The 17,851-nt window shown below is 37.4% G+C and overlaps 1 protein-coding gene across 2 annotated transcripts in view; it reads right to left on the bottom strand.

The window, feature by feature from the left end:
• RASGRF2 (Ras protein specific guanine nucleotide releasing factor 2) overlaps window positions 1-17,851 on the bottom strand; it is a 131,976-nt gene that overhangs the window by 55,486 nt on the left and 58,639 nt on the right. For both annotated transcript variants that reach the window (XM_055791362.1, XM_055791363.1), the window contains exons 9-15: window positions 16,920-17,038; window positions 11,766-11,926; window positions 10,741-10,807; window positions 9,759-9,895; window positions 5,984-6,066; window positions 3,688-3,936; window positions 2,987-3,375 (exon numbers count right to left, since the gene is read on the bottom strand). In XM_055791362.1, coding sequence (XP_055647337.1) covers window positions 2,987-3,375; window positions 3,688-3,936; window positions 5,984-6,066; window positions 9,759-9,895; window positions 10,741-10,807; window positions 11,766-11,926; window positions 16,920-17,038 — 1,205 coding nt within the window. The remainder of the gene's footprint in view (window positions 1-2,986; window positions 3,376-3,687; window positions 3,937-5,983; window positions 6,067-9,758; window positions 9,896-10,740; window positions 10,808-11,765; window positions 11,927-16,919; window positions 17,039-17,851) is intronic.

The following is a 17,851-nucleotide window of genomic DNA, read 5'->3' as shown; positions in this document are numbered from 1 at the left end:
ATACGTTTTTTTTAAAACACCAAGTGTAGTCATTGGTTTGTTTTTGGTATGAGTCCCTCTGCAGACATTATAGAGTATATGTGTGATTCAGGACTCCCAGCTTACAGACATCAAACCATCAAAACATAAAAAATTTGCAAATTATTGGCTTTGAACAATCTGAGCTGTACTGCATTAATAAAAAAGAATCTGTACATGAAAGGGGGCTTCACTGAAAGTTAATTGTTTGAAAAATGGCCATTAATTAATAGCACTTAATACCAGTGTTTCAATACCAACCTAATACCTCTAAATACCATTTAACACAAAGTTGTTTATATTTAATCTGTGGCTTGTAGTTGTTTTAGACAGCATTGCTTCTGGATCTTTCCATGAAACTTTTGCATTAAGAAGACCCAGCAATGATTTTCCTCTGGATGGAGTTAAAGGTCTGGGAAAGTTTTGTAGCAATGACATAAACATACAAAAGCTCATAAACAAAGAACTTGGTGAAAACCAGCCAAGCTGTCAGTTTTAAAAATAACTTGGATAAGACTGCACTTTAAGTCAGCAGAATATGCAGAGAAATGCATATGTAATACAGATACTTGAACTCACAGGTTTTATATGAGCTAGGGAAAACAATCCTTTTGATTATTCTCAAAATAGATAAACTACATCTAATCAAAAACTGCCCCATGAAATGGCCCAACAGCACTGGAGAGAAGATTACTCCATGGAGGTGTTCTCCTACCAGAAGAATAAAAAATAAATGGTAGAAATACTATTTCTGAAATGAGGGAAAACAAGCTCATAAAATATATCCTACATTTGATATGAACAACAACTGCACCTGCAGCATAAGCATTGAACGTATAAAACATATGTAAAGAAAAACTTTGGAAAACAGAAACTTTGAAAGCCAACAATAACTTTGGAAGTAGGCAAAGAAGGTGGAAATTCCAGGACGTAAATGGACAACATTCAAGGAGAGCAACCATCACCATAGCAATATGTCCTGTGGAACAGGATTTGTACAGTTACATTTGATTTAGACAAAGACATAGTTGTTTTCTTGGAAATCCAGCAGTACTAGAGCAACAGTATTAACTATGATGGAGTGGTGGCTCCTAATTAAGCAGTACTGGCCTCCAAACCTAGAAACTCACTATGTATCATAGGAAACATGCAGATTAGCATTGTGTAGTTCTCCTACTACACATTTCCGTTCTCCTCGTACATTTCTTTTTAAACCTGCTCCTCTTCCTCAACATGCTACATGCAGCTGGGTGACAAAAGGACATACCCCTGCAATACAGAGCTATCTAGCTGCAAATTCCTCCAACCTGAGTGCAAACTGTTCAGCAGGAGATCCCCAAAGGGACTGGAGACACTGTACAGACAGCAATATAGCATTTATATGAGGCTCTTGCCTTTTGCAAATGTTCCTCATGCTGCCCAGATGACACCTCCAGTTTTGACAGACTAGAATGCAAAATCAGAATACCTCTGCAACAATGCCTAGTGCTAATACTAGTCCAGAATAACCTACTCATTACTGGTTTACTTTACGCTGTAGAGCAAAAAAGTTACACCCAAGACTGCAGTTGCCTGTATAGAATTAATTTTAATGCATGGCCTGTATTTTGGGATGTGCTGTGCTATTACATTGATTTAAATGTGGTTACAGTAGTGCACAAGAAGAATTTGCCCAACTCTACACAGTAAATACTGTATTTTCTACATACAAATAATCTGTTATGCTATTAATTTGAAAACATCCAGCATACAGAAATACAATGATTAAGTGTAAGCCAACAGGCATTTTAGGAAAGCATAAAGCATGGGCAAGTATAGACTCCTATAATGTAACCTGGCTAACCTGCCTGTTACAAAGATTTTTTCTTAATCAGTAGACCACATTCAAACAATTCCTCTGCGTAATACAACATCAAATTTCTTACCAGGCCACTTAATTCAATTCATCAGTAAGCAGCAGACCTAATGCTTCAATCATATTTTTCTTAGTATATGTTTGGTAATCTTTTCCTTCTTTCCTCTTGGGCTATATCAATTTTCATTGTTACAGTACTTGCAAGTAAAATTGTGCAACATTTTCTTCAGACCTACAGCTCAAATTCCTCAGACTGTAAGCCAGGTCATGTAAGACCATTTCTAAACATGAATTTTAGGAATAAAATAGCATTTTTTTTATTTCCTCATTTTCTGTTTAATGTAACAACAACACAAAAAATTACTATATGCTTCTATTCCAATTCAGAACACCATCCCTCCATCCCCAAACAGCAATGAGAAATAAGCCTGCACTTATGCATCCTATGGGATTAGAGCTACTTTTCTTGCTTTGCTATCTGTAAGTACAACGATCCCATTCTAGATGCCTACATTGAAGTCTGCATCAACAAACTTTAGCACACTGGAAGCAGTACCTATTCCAAGGTGCCTTACACAAACCCTAGAGGAAAACAGGCATTTGCACATTAATCTGTTTTAGAAATTTAACTTCTGGACACATAACAACCAGGTGGCATGAATGTCACCAATGTACCAAGTGTATCACATAAATTGTTTGTTTGGATTAGTGATGAAACCTTCCTGGAAAATCTAGCCCTGTTACGTAAACAAGTTAAAGCTGTTAGGTCTTCATACCCCTATTTCTTACTAACTTCATACTTTACTCCCTGTAGTATGGTACAACTTGAAAACCTTTCACCTCAGGAACCACAACAGAGAAGGCTATTCTGCCATACTGCTTTTCCTACAGAGAAGCCACAAAGTGGTGGAAACGGACAACACAGTGCAGCTTCTACTAGAGAAGAAAGAGAAAACAGGGTAGTTGGTTTCACACCACAACTTAGGGTGATCAGGAGTAAAAAAAAGGCATGAGAAAGAACTTCTCAGTGGTAACGTGATAAAAGCCAAGCCTACCTTAGAGGCTACCCTATTTCTCAAAAGTAACATTCAGTATTTTGTGGGTATATAATACCTCTTCGAATGCTTCTCCTCAGCTTGTTGCAGAGGTCAACACGAGGGTTCTCCAAGCTGTCCTCTACGGAGCCAGGGCTTTGCTCAGGTGAGGACAGCCCTTTGCTAAGGTCCAGGGGTACTTTGCTACCCGTTGGTGGTGGGGAGGTGGCTGGGCTGTAGGTCGAGGTAGGACTGCTTGCCACAGATGAAGCAGACAGGTCAAGGGCACCAATCCTTGAATTCAGTGGTGAGGTCAATGACAGTTTTCGGGTTCTGACAGGTGAGGAAGTTCTGGAGAGTGGCAACGGAGGAGGAGAAGAAAACTTGCGACAGAGATGCGGTGACTTCCCATCAGCCAGGTAGTCTCCTCTGTTGTTCTGACTGGTGGCAAAGAATAACTCCAAAGACCTGAGAGTAAGGAAAAAAAAAAAAGGCAACAGACGATAACAAACGCTGAACAGATTTAAGTGAAAATGCTTACTAACATATTTTGTGCAAATCTGCATGTCACTGCAAAATCTGTATGATGCTTAGTCATCAAAACCTGGGCAGAAAGCCGAGATAGACTTACCTAAAAACTTACATCCTATTTACGAAGGAAGAACTTTCTTCTTAGATTATTTATATAACAGAAAATCATGGTAAAAACCCTAACAACAAATGACACCATAGTAATTCCATAAGAAATCCATGATGGAAGGGAAAAACCCCAGAGCTCACCTGACAGGAATGGAAGTGAAGGGCCGTCTGTATATGTCTGAAAGTTTTTCCAGTACCACAGCTGCAGTAGTAAATATGCGGTAAGTATGTAGGAAAGTATTCAGGAAATCAATACTTAGAAATCGCAAGTCTGTCAGCCGCTCCAAAAGGCGCTCAACGCTTGCATAACGGATCTGGGGTACTTTGCAGGAATTAAGTGTTTTGCTGAAGCAGATATCGATGTCATCTCTATGAAGACGAGCATCGGATCTATAAAAAAGTCAAATGTAGAAATTTTACCAAAAAGAAAGAGTGATTATGGTACAGTAGTAGTATCACTTTAGCTGCTCCCGTCAACATCAAAGCAGCATATATATATGCATTCTTGTATCTCATCAAAACAAGAAAGCTCTTAATCTGTGGTGATACTGGCTTCTATTCAGTTATATTTTATGCCATAACTGAGGCAAATGACTAATCTACATTTCAAAGTCTATGAAACTATTAATGATGCTTAAATTTCTTAAATGGAACAAGAGGCACAATTGTCCCTTCTTACCTCCTTCAGGCTATTGTGGCCTGCAGTCCAACATTACTAGAAGCTTCCTATAGAATAATAGTGGACTGCTTGGCATCTATTCTGCTGATATACAGAATAAACTAATGGACTCTAGCAAAAAGACAGCAAAATTAACAACTTTAGGTAAACTTAAGGCCCACCTGCAAGATAACACATGCACTCAGGCTCCAAGAATTACTTTTCATTTGAAAAAGGAAAAGGAGACAGCATGAAACATCTAAAATTTCAAAGCAGAAACCATGGAGAGGATTTGTTTCAGTGAACTTTTGTTTGGACATCAAAACAAAAATCAATCATTTACATAACACTACTCATGATGGTTTTTTTCCGAATTCAGTTTTGCTTAATTTTATCTAGTTGAAGGCTTAGTTTGTAAGAAAAGAGGACAGTTACTAAGTAAAGCATCCTTCTATGCTTCCTGATGTTTTCATTAAACATGATTGGATTTTCTTAGAATACAGCATCAAGATATTCCACACACTTCTGCATTACATAAAAGAAACAACAAGAAAATTCTTTGTTAAGTTGGGTCCTCATAAAATGACAAACTGTTTTTATTTCATCCAAAGACATCTGACTCTAAAAGTCAATATGTGCTAAAAATCAGATGAGCAGACTCTCAGAAAGAGAACACCAAATTTGTGTCTGTGGTTGAGATCCCATATGGTTTTTAGAATTAAGATTCCCTTCTCCTGACGTTGGGATTAAGACCTTGCTGTACTCTACAATCTGAAAACAGATTAATGTGTTTTTAACATTCAGGAGGTAACAAGTCTTTACACACTGGAGAGTTCCTGGAATGAAACTGAAGACAATAAAATGCCTTCTTTACAGGGATCAAAGGTACATGCACTAACAGTGTACTCAGCGATGTTATCTCCCTTTCATTTCTAAATATATACAAAGAGAGGAGACGCAACAACTGCAGAAGAGGCATTTGAGAAATTTTCATGTACAGAGTACATCAAAATCAGAGAAACAGCCTAATGACAGATAACAGTAAGCAAGAAAACACTGAGATTTCTATCCCTATTGTTCTATTCTTTAGTATTTATATTAGATAATAGTGTAAAACTCATGTAAATACAGACCTGTAGAGGGTCCAAGAGGTAAAACAGTGTTAAAAACTTGGAATCATGTACAGAAAATTGCTGTCTATGAATAAAAAACACTTCTTACAATAAATGAATTAAAGAATCCAAGGCTGAAGGAAGCAGGTTTATGAATAATGTTGCTACCTTAATGTGATGAGTTAAAATTATGAGAAAAAATATTTTTTTCTTAAAAATAAGAGAAACAAAGAGAAGAAAAATTTCGACTAATATGAAAAATACCTTGGAAAATGAAACCTGTCTGCAGTAATCTAAATTTTGAAGACATTTTAAAATATATTCAATAAAATTATGGATGGTATGACATAGAAAAGCTATCAGAGAATAAAATTACTCATCTGAAGTGTAACTGAATGCAACTTCACAAATAATAGAAAAATCTGAGCTTTGATCTTATGTAGTCTACTACTGTGAATTGGGTTTACCACTTTGAGTCATCCCTACCATTTCAAGAAAGGGATTTGAAAAAATATATTTGGGGATAGGATTAACTCCCTTCCACAAAAATGATGAAAAAAATAACTTAAAAGGTTTTATTTTCCAAACACATATTTTCTTTTGTGTTGTCTATTAAAAAACCCCAACAAATTATTTTGTTCACTGGGGAAAAAAGTGCTGCACTTACTTGATCATATGTGGCACTGTGACTTTAGAATTTTCTTCAAACACTATGGTCATTAAACCATTGCACCTTATGTTATCAATGCACTGTGAAAACGAACATTGAAAACTGTTAAAATCAAAACACAGGGTAAGGGGATTACTTTCACACTTCACATTTTTCTGTAAGGTTAAAGCATAGCTTTTACAGGTTATGGATTGATGGTTACAAAGTGTTTTCATAAACTAAAAACAGACATGCAAGACATGGTGGACTTGCTTCTCTAGTCTTCTGCCTTTGATTTGCACATCTGCAAGTCCATGCACCTTCACCAGCACACTCCGGGTATACAGCTCAGTGTCCTTGTTTCCAAATGATTAAGTATTTTGAGTTAGCAGTAAAACTTCCTTTGGAGTTCCTTCAAAACTGAACAAAAATAATGTCTCGCATTTCCTGAGGGAGTGTTAAGCTTGAAAAACCAATACCAGAAGAAAGTTAGAATACTTTATACACAAATGGATACACTAATACCTTAACTTTTACATTGTGCAAAAAGACCAAAGAGAAATATAAACAGCTTCTAGAGACACACTCATAAAAACAAATTCCAGTGGTGCTACTGCTGCGAAATATAGCAATGAGGATACTGTCCAAGGACTCCCTTGAGAAATCCTGTATAAATGTTTTGGGCTTCAGGAGCTGGAAAGACACTTCTGGGTCACAGCTGCAACACATACTGCTTTACAAACTACAGGCTGTCCTGTGGCCAGTAGAAGCCTACAGACTAGGGGCACACAAGCCGTTCTTCAAGCCTCAAAGCAGCTCAGTGCTGATACACCATTATTTTCTGGTTTGTATTTTCATGTAGTTAACACAGCACCACAAGCCTTGCTCTTGAAGTCAGCAGAGAGCCTGCCAGTGAACCGGGCTTATACACTCTGCAACAAGTACCTTCTGCCTAATACCGCAGGACTCTTGTCTTTATAATATTTTCTAGTTCTAGTTATCAAGTACCCTACATATGTATTTTTTAAAAAAACTCACCATTTCTTTACAGCAATAAAAAGAGCTTCCAAAAAACATACATAAACAGAGTCTGCTGGCTTTGGAACATCTCACAGCGAAATAATAATCTATGTTAGATCGGTCAAACAATACAATCAGAGGCCTCTTTGGGTTTAAAATATATCTATATAGCTATACATTTAAAATGTTATCTGTGTAGCTATATGTGGTTTTAAATTCAGGTATTTAAGATTATTTGAAAGGTGCAGCTCATTTCACATTATGTTGTATCAAATTTTTACCTAAAAGCAATGAGAAAAACACATCTAATAAAAACATCATTTCTCCCATGTGAACTTTAAATGTTGTAAAGAAGCCCTTAGCACCAGTCATGAAACTGCCCAAGGTAATTCAGCACCGTTATCCCCAGCCTGCATACGCCTGGCATTTATCACTTCCCTGACAGACACTATTATTTTAGCTAAAGAATGAGTGTAATGGGGATCTAGGGTCGATGGACAGCAAGCTCAACCTGGAATAGGGAAGGCTTCTTCAGCATCAACAAAACCCATGCATTTTTCATGAGAATTGTATGGTTTGCATGAAAAGAAACATAAATTCAAGAAGCCTTACTAGGAAAAGATACATAAATATGATTTTTATGTCTGATGCATATATAATGTAATAAGATGCAGAATTCTGGACACCAAGACAAGTGCTGTGACTGAACAGCAATTACATGTATACTTTTTTTAACTTGTAAGCACAGGAAAATACCATTTACTTAAAAATACGTTTTGTATGCCCTTTTTGCTAGCATAGTTTCTATGTTCTCCTTGAGGGTTATAGACAGGGTTAAAACCAAAAAATCCTTCTGGGCAGGCAATTCAGTAATTTTTTATGGCAACGTTTCTGCTGGCAAAGGGTTCAGTCAGAAACACAATTTGGTTTTCAAGAGACCAGTGGGCTCAATTGTTCTCATGGATTATCCAAATATTCACCCCAGGTTTTCTTTCTCCAGCAGAAGACTGGTGTCAGGCGTTAACTTTCCTCTTCCTTGCTCTCCAGAAGCAATATAAACACTAAGTCAACCAACTTGATTGCTATTTGTAAACAGTGGTACCCATTTGTGCCCCAAATGTCTCTTCAGTCTGCACATCTTGTGCCCCTTCTTACTCCTTTTTTTCTTTATGCTGCTGCTTAGCCCCTCAGCTTCTCTTGCTTCCCTGCCTTTCTAAGGCTGAAGAAGCTTTTCCAGCCTCACAATGCTAACAGTTCTCCATTTTCTCAGGCTTTTACTTATAAGCTCCTGTTAATTGTCAGCCCTGTATCTCTTCAGAATACCCCTGTCTTCAAAAGCTGGGCAATCTCCCCTTCCTCAAAGAGGAATCAAGGGAGAAACCCTTCCGTTTCCCTGGCAGTCTGGCCAACCCTTTGCTCTCTCAGCTGTATGCAGCTAGTCGTGCTTACCATCCACCTTGCTAAGACACTTCCAAGTTTTGTAGACACGCAGCTTTCAAGTCAGCTGTGGAGCTTTCCAGCTCTTCCCTGAACACCACAGTAGCATTGTTTGGAGCTGCAGTGGTTTGGAGAAGAGCTGACCTTTGACGGCAGACCCGAACTGTGATCTCTAGTCTACATGGGCTGCAGATGACCTCATTTAAATTTATTACTGTTTAGGCTAAGAATGGACTTATCCCTGGGTGTCACATGTTCCTGGGCAGCTCTTAAAACAGTCTTTCTTCCCCAGGAAAATAATTCCAATGCTTCTGCGTTGCAATGGAACATAATTTACTGAAAATCCATTTTGTAAAAACTTCTCCAACCAGATCTGTCTGTACGCGCTAAGCTGCATCATATTCTGAGATTTTTATCTTTGTATTTTCGTCCTTTGAAAAAGTTAGTCCAGAAGAAAGTAACTCAGAATACTTATTTGTAAACAATTTCTACTCATTATGAAGATAATTCATCTGGAGATGTTGCCAGCAATGGCAGCATCTTTAGAAATCTATCAAAATTCCACAGTGATATTTGTCTAATCAACTATTTCTCTTGACATTAATAGAGGATAGCACTCAAATTCAGAACTATGAGATACCTATGTACTTGCTAGTTGCACACATAAACAAAACGCAAGAGCTTTAATTCAGATCTGATTAGTTGAAAGTTCAGATTTTTCATAATGCATTTAATTTTGTTCCCCAGAGATTCCAATAAAAGTTTGTCTATTAAGACTTCAGCCAAAAGCACCAATTTTCTTTTTTTTTTATCCCTGACATTAAAGTATTTTAAACCCCCATTTTTATTCATTCACAATAAAGACAGTTCCTGCACACTGTCAGAATGCTTAGTAATTATATGTAATAGTTTGTTAGTACTCTTTTTGGTGATCTTATTTTCTCACTGCATGGGTTATGATTATTGAAGTGGTAGATTATCATTTTCACATTCAGGGCTCTCATTGTTTAAGTTATGAACAAGCAAGTACTATCCTTCTCAAATCAAAATACATATCTGGACGGGCTCTCCTTAGATATAAAAATTACTACCATTAGTATTACGTTTGTGAACTGACAATTTTGTATTACATATCCATCTCTCTCACTGAGAAACACATTTCACCGATGACTCAAATGTAAAGTCAGAATTTTGAGGAAAGCAGGTAACACTAAGGGGTTTTCATATGTATTACAGCACCTCAGCCCTCAAGAAAGCAACAATCCTCTTCAATTAGTTTTCAGAAGTACAAAATAAACTAAGATCTCCATACAAGGTAAAGAATGCATTAAGCTACCTGACTTATATCACTTGTCCATGCAGCCTTCTCCTGTCGTGATGGGGCTAAAAGGACAACAGTAAAAGGAGGAGCGTCCGTAGGTTCAACTACAAGCTTGAAATCAAGGTGTCCAAACACTTGTCCAGAACCTTTTGCTTTATAGCCAGAGCAGGGGAGAAAAAGTCAAAATGTGAGACTTCAAACTATAAGACAAAGAAATTAGTGGTTTGATTTAAAATGGTAGTTACTTTAAAATATCTCTCTGACAAAAAGCTAATCCAATTGGGGATCCAAAGCTCCTTTTGTTTTTCATATACACCAGACAGAAAAACAGTTGCAAACATGCAATATTGGGAGTTGCTACACATTGGTTTTAAAGATACCGAATACGGCTGAAGTCATTCTAACACTCTCACTGATACACTCTCAGCATACTAGAAGTATCACTGAAATGAATGAAACTACTTCCACAATTCCATTGTAAAACTTGCCTAGAACTGCAGGAAGGAAGCCAAAATGAGTAATAATAAAATCAGCTTGGGACTGTGTTTTGTTATTTCATTTGAACAAGCTTGCCATCGAGATTTGTAAGGAGTCCAAAAGAAAAACTTTCCACTAATTCCGCCAACTCTCTCAACCCCTGTGTATTTAAGAAATGCAATTATCTGCTTCTTCTTTTAAGGCATATTTTTTTCTTTCTGAGATCCTCTGGGTAAAGTTGTATACAAAAGTCAGCAAATAATTTGTCACATTCCTTCGGCCAGTGTACTTGAAAATCCTATGTGGGCTGTCAAGAGCAAGAACGTAACAACAAACCCTTAGCCAAGCCACCATGCCCATTATTAAAACACCCATTCTACTTTATCAGTTTAACACTGTGTTCCTCTGGTTTCATGAAAGTGGAGAACATACCAATTCGCTCTTATGAAAAGTAAACAAAGGGTACCAATTTTAAGAAACTAGAAACTGCAATTACTGCAAACAGCTGAATTTAACTTACAATCATCATCACTCGTGTCTGTCTCCTCGATCAGTGTGCACTCTATTAAAGACAGAACGCCACCTGTCTATGAAAACAAAGTACATTTTTCACAAATTTTGACATTTGTTCACATTTGTCAATACAGTTATCTTTAAAATTTGATATACCTTAGTCTAAGATTTCACCTTACTCAGAGCTCTGAGGAAGATTCATCAATTCTATGATGCATATTTTGCCTAAGAACTAAACTCAGATAGATGAAATATAAAGTTTTGCTTAATCCAACATCAATAATATACTCAAATGTAAAAAATTTCTTTCAGTTTTACCACACTATAATTTATCCCACATACAGACTTGTTCACAAGTTTCAAAAAAGGTAACTAGAATTTCATCCTCTCCTGAATTTAAATCAAATACATACAAGATTTTTTTTTAAAGGTTCAGTTATACTCTATTTACTTTGCAAAATACTTGAACTGTTTAAGGGGTGCAAAGTGAGAGAGCACATAACCAGTCAGAAATGTCTTTGCCAAGTTAAAGTTCTATTCAACATAATCCATCCTGTCAACTCATAAGCCAACACTACAAAAGCCTAATTCTCAGCAAATATAACAAGAGTGTTCTTAGAACAGCTTTCAGTTTAAGAGAATGTGCTGTTCAGGAAAAGAGAATTGATTTTAAAAATAAATTTTATTAAAGCTCTAGAAAAAATTCTTTGATAATTCCACAGGGTGGTACTGGCTGATTTATGCATTGAAAACTGACTTACATTCAGTACTAGCTTATACAAACATACACGCAGATGTGCTCTTTCTGACCCCCAGCCTATTAGAATTACATGGTTCTAGGAAAAAAATTGTAGTTAGTAAGAACTTTGGCTGAATTCTATTACATGCAATGAGAAGACAAAGCAGTTAACTACTGTGCATCACCTCACTTCTGTTTATAGCAACACATGCACATCTCAGGTTAAAGCCATAAAATAGTATCACTGAAGCTGTTCTCATTTTGTAAATCGAGTTACAATGTAAAGTCTGTACCTTGAGAAGATGCAGTTTTCCTCCTGAACTTCTCGTACAAATTAAAAAATGTTTTGTAAATAAGAAGCACTGCCTTTCTCCTTCCTTCTTCAAAGATAATGATCCCAGACGAACTTTGCTAAGTTTTCCCCTCTCAACTGAAGGGACTTGAATAAGGGAACCTGATAATAAAGATGCAAATTTACTGTACTACAGTAATATTTAGTAGGCAGTGTTTAAAGCGTTAATGCATCGAATATTATCTTATTAATTAATGCAACTTTTCACTCTAGTAAATATCAGTATACATCAGCATCTGTTTTAAGCACAACTCAAACATCTTTTTGTTGCACAAGTTCACTTTGTTTTTTTATGATAGACTCAAACAAGTACAGTCTAGACTAATGCTTACGTACACAGCAGGATTAGATCTTGGGCAAATTCTTATGCAGTTTAAACACACTAATAGTACACTGATCAGAAGATGAACTTGAACAGCACACTGCACTTTTGACAGCGGCTAGACTTGCCAAATATACTTAGAAGCCAAAAAGGCAAGAGCATGAAAAAAACAGGTTTTGAAGGAAAAGAGTTTGTGTATATGTGTGTGCCTATGTGCAAGAGAGATGGAAATGAAGCATACTTCTTCTTCTTATCTTGTACTGCATAATTTTCAGTGCTCCACAGCTCATCTAAGATGTGTTACCAGTAAAACACTTCTGAACTAAATTGAACCTGCTTACATAAGTCTGAATTTGTGCTCTGCAGAACTCCAGACTGGGGACAGCTTTGCTTCTTCCAAAACCAGTCTCTGACCAACTTTTCCAGATTGATATCACCATGTGTATCACTTCTGAATTTGGATCTGGAGTTAAATTTGGTGGTGAAGTGCAATTCCTCTATGTATCAAAGAGAAGGATTTTATGATACAACTCACTGGTACCAGACAGGGCAGCCAAGAGACCTCCTAATCTCATTCCCACACATCTATCCTTACTATCACCCTTACACTGGCTCTTGCCTTACTCCAACATTAGCTAGCTAATAGATCCAAACCAGCGGGAAACTAATGCTGCAAAGCAGCAGCTGACTTAGCTCCCTGGTACGCCTCACTGCAAGGCTGAAAAAGCACCAGTGGTGATGCAAAGAAAGCAACAGCAGCAAAACAAGCATGAGGGGATGGATGTTGCCCTGCCTCTTCCAGAAGCACCAAGATACTGGACTAGCAGAGCTATATCAAAGCTCAGACTAGTGGCAGCTTCTTGACACAATGCAAGAAAATTATCCGTGAAATATTAAATTAATAATACTTACTCTACATTGTCAAAAAAATTATCTTGTTCCAAGTTTGCATACAAAATCTTAAGCGAACAAACAGAGAAATTAAGGTAACTGAGAAAGCTACTGTTTTTCTACTTTTTTCTGCACTAAGCTTCTTCTACGTATTTAATTAGCCTTAATTTATTAATATATTTACAACTTTTACTGTCTGGTATAGCAATATACATACCAGTAAACCTGCAACAGAACAGCGTTCTCTGACAGCTGTTTCACATTTAAACTAAGTGTGTACAACGTGATTTGTGTCACTGCAACAAAACAGTGCAGTAAATTTATACTCTAGAACTAATTTCCAAAGGTCTGCAACATTTTTAGATTCACTTAAATTCTGACCAACATCCACAAATACTTCTTGGTTGCTGTACACTTCCCCTGGACAAAACAGCCTACATGCTTCAGCTGTGAAAAACGGGAAGGAGATCATTCCCATGTGTTGGAATGGTGACTTTTCCATGTTACACCGACTGTCCCTAGGTCACACTGCAGGACCAAGGAGCGTGCACAAAGCAACTCCCAAGAAACTTCTCATCAGAAAATTCTCAGTGTCTTTTTAATCCTGAAATTTCCTCCACCATTTAGGGTAACAATATCCAACCTGTATGTTTTGTTTCTTAGAATAATAGTATCTATAAATATGATAATGCTTACAAATTTAGCTTTACAGATAGCCTTTTGGTTTTGTTTTTGTTTTTAATTTTCATTAGAATGCTTTCAGGAATACCATATTCTATGCTGCTAAAATAGACAGAATGTTAAATGGTGTTCTTCTATGGAGCTGGAATGTTATCATTTAATAAGGTAAATCAAAATAAACTAGGGCTTTTTTAAATGCAGAAAAGAGGGACTGCATTATCTCTCTTTGATACTCAGTATTTACAGGAGAAACACATCTCCTATATGTGCTGTATGGCTCATCAAACAAGGACCTCATGCATTCTCATCAAGCTTTTGCGATTAATGGCATTTGGCATTTGGCCACCATGCATTTTACTACAGTTTTCCTCTTAAGGAAAAAAAATGGTCACAATTGGCCAATGTACAGTTGCAAGAAGGAAGTGAGGCTAATGCTAGAACATTTGTTAGTATAGTTTGGACAGTCAGCGCCATCTCAGGAATTTTTATCCAGCTACAGACCTAAGCACTTTCAGTACTTCAAACTGCCAGAACAGTCACTCTATCAGCCTTTGCTCAATTCAAAAAATACAAAAGATTCTATTAAAAGAAAATATTTTTTAGCCTCTGGTTATTAATTATTATTATTGCTTGATAAATAATTATTATTGATTGATTTAAAAATTCAGTTTGGTTTTCTCTGTTCTGGAGGTCTTTCTATTTTACCATAAGGATGGTCAAACTGGAACAGGTTGCTCATTCTGAGAGGCTGTGAAGCCTCCATCCTTGGAAGCAACCAAATCCTCACCGGACGTGGTAGAGAGCAATCTGCTCTATCTGATGTTGCTTTGTGCAGGTCTGATTGGACTAGATAATTTCCATAAATCTCTTCCAACTTCTACTAGTCTATGATTTTGTAATTGTTACGTATCTATCCACAGAGGTAAATTCATAGCAGCTGATGGCAGGAACATCAGACAGAGTGTTTGGAAGCATTTAAAGGGCCTTGAGATGCCCAGCTGTCTTGGTTATCAGCCACTGTTGGATTGAAAACTGAGATTCCCTGTGTTTCCTTTAGACTCTTAAAGAAAACGTTCCTTAATTGTCTGCCATGACTTATAGTATGCCTGACAATAAAGTCTGCATCTAAGAGACAGAGAAAAGCAGACCCCAAGAAACCTGAAGGGGAATCCACAATTTACATTGCAAAGCACTGCCAGAGATAGTTCCTATGGTCTCAATTTGCAAAACTCAACAGAATCAATCTCTTCTGAGAGAAGCGAAGCATGTAACATATGGCCAACTTGTAATTAACCTCACGGGAAAAGCCTGAACAAAGGTAAAGGCACCTCTCTCATTTCTTAAGCTGAGGTTTCCTGTATCCATCTATACTGATTGACACACGGAATAGGAGCCTAATTGAAATTAGAGATGGACATCATTGTAAAAGTGACCCTGCTGTCAAGAGGTGAACGGAAAATGGGCTCTGCATTACTTCAGCTCTATTCAGGTTTCTGCACTTACACAAAATCACATGCAGTGGATGTTCCAAAAGGCTGTGATCCAGCCTTCTGTGACATACAGTCTTGTCCACTGTCCTTTGAATGTACGCCCAGAAATAAATCTGAATTGAATTTACTTAAACTATGGGTTCGACCTGGGTCTAACACTCCAACAATAAACTTTTTCGGACCAATTCCTACAGAAAATTAGTAAGTTTTTACTGATGAAACACTGGGCACAAATAATACCAGTCAATCTTAAGAGGAAAAAAACCAACAAATATATAAACACCAAATATTGTAATCATCTTGGAAAAAATTCTCAAATTTAATTAAAATGCATGGAACAAGTCCATCTGTATTTTTCTCTAAAGCCATATTCGCTTTAAACACCTCAGTTATAAGAAATGCAGATATTTATTGAAGAATCAAGTAATTTAACAGTGACTTGTACAATCAATCATGGAATTTATTACAGAAAGTTTCATAGCTTGGCCACATGACTACAGAAACACCGCAGAACAGATTTCAAAATGTATACAAAGTCTATTAATTACCAGCTCTGTATATGGCTCTATTAAAGGCAAAATATTCTGCTGAGGCTATCTAGAAAAGGTCTCATGAAGGGATGCACCTGACTTATATTCTTAACCTTTCCTAAATACATTTAACACTTTTCGGACATAAAGAAGCTTTTACCCTATGCTATAGACCTGTACTAGTTGTATACGAACCCACTAACATGTTTTAAATGATCCAGAATTAATTTATTATCTAGATAGGAGAAAAATAAGCTTCAATTATGAAATGTTCACATTTGCTGGTTTAACATTAACCTAAACCCTACCAAACAAGAACCGCAACCAGTTCCTGTTAAAAAGTGACACTTATTTGAAATGGAGAAGTTATTGTAACACAATTTTGTGGAAGTTAACAACAAATTCCACCTCTGCTACAACTGTTTCAATAGAAAGAGTTTCCAAAACCATCAAGAATAGACAGAAAAGGACACAGTATGGCTCTTCCCCTCTTCATTTGGTAACCACTATATATTACAAGTAGTCCTACATTCCCGGCAGAACAGAATGCCTTTTCTTCATGATCTCTTCTTGCAGAAATGTTTTTTATAGCTATTCTGAACTTCCACTAAAGCTCAAAAATGCATCTCTCAAGAGGCAAAGTGAGTATGTTCAGGTATTATATCTGTGCTTGCACTATCAATTTGAGATGTTTCCAAAGTACCCAGAAAAATGGGGACAACTGACAGATCTTTTCTCTCCTAGCAATCACTTTACACTGACAAAGCTTCAGGCTTCTCCTGCACTTTTGCCCAAATGTTGGTATCAGCTGGGACTGCCACGTTAACTGACCAGGCAGTCCTGGTCCCTGTGGAGCTGTAGGTAATTTCCATCCCTTTGAAGATCACAGCTCAAGCAGAATGTACATTACTGTCCCATGGGTGCTTTACCATTCATGTGCTGCTGTTTTTCACGGTTCCTGAAGAAAACAGCACAGAAGTGAGGTTTCAACTACAGCCCCAAATTACTTGTCATCAGGACATTTTGTGACTTACCCTCCATGGACCATGAGCAGTCTTAGGATGTTAGCTGTGCCCCCCAGTGCAGTGACCTGCCCAGTGATGGCAACATGAACCCTGCTGGTTTTAACGCAATTTTTTCATGATTACAACAGAAGATAGCTTTAAAGATGAATATCTTACCTTGGCGTATAAAAGTTTGACTGGTATCTAGTAATATATCACAGCCTTCTACTATCGTTCTCTCTATGGCTAGATTCTTCCGGATGTTTTCTGTGTCACTCACTTCATCATGCATCACCCTGTTAGACACAATACAAAATGCACTTTAAATTCCCCTGAAATGCATCTTGCACCTGTTGCATCTGTTTTCGCTTGCACTTACACAGTGTAGACACAGAAGGTAGCTGATGTCCTTTGCCACCTGCTACAAAACAGATATACCCATGAAGCACATTATCACTCTAGAGGAAGTTTATTGCCTTTTTTCCATCCCTTTCAAATAATTTCATTTTTCCAGTGCTGGAACCAATTTCACCAGACTTGTTCTTAGGCTATTCCTAAAGATATCTGACAGACGCCACCAAGCTAAAAACCCTTCACAGCTGATAGAATATTATTTCTTGATCCTTCGTGGACTAGGCTTCCAAAACCTGGAAGTGTTCCCCGGAATTCTGTATTAGTTACAATACATTGTAGAGTCCCTGCCCATGGCCTTGGGCTCCCATCCTGCTCTGCTTCCGTTTACATCTCAATGTACCGTTCACTTCCCCCTTGCTTCCTATAACAACCACAGCCTTGACGGCTCACCACCTACTTTCTTCTGCTTTTTTTCATAGGCATCCACCCCTTAAACAGAGAAATACAGATTTTTTTCAAGGCTGAAACCAATCCAGAAATTTATATGGTGTCACAATGTATAATACTTTCCCAAACCGGGACCAGAGTGCAGTCCCTGAAAGCTCTTCCCTCAGAACTATCTTAAAGGGATGGAAATGAGTCCAGAGTTTTATACTTATGGTCTACACTGCCTGCCTTATAAGCACAGGAGGATCCATCAGTCTCAGACTCCAGTTCTGAACATTCAGTGATGAATTAGTTGGATCAGCAATGAA

The sequence above is a fragment of the Falco peregrinus genome, chromosome Z (assembly GCF_023634155.1).
Source record: "Falco peregrinus isolate bFalPer1 chromosome Z, bFalPer1.pri, whole genome shotgun sequence".
Classification (NCBI taxonomy): Eukaryota; Metazoa; Chordata; class Aves; order Falconiformes; family Falconidae; genus Falco; species Falco peregrinus.
This window is presented reverse-complemented; position numbering and strand designations above follow the sequence as displayed.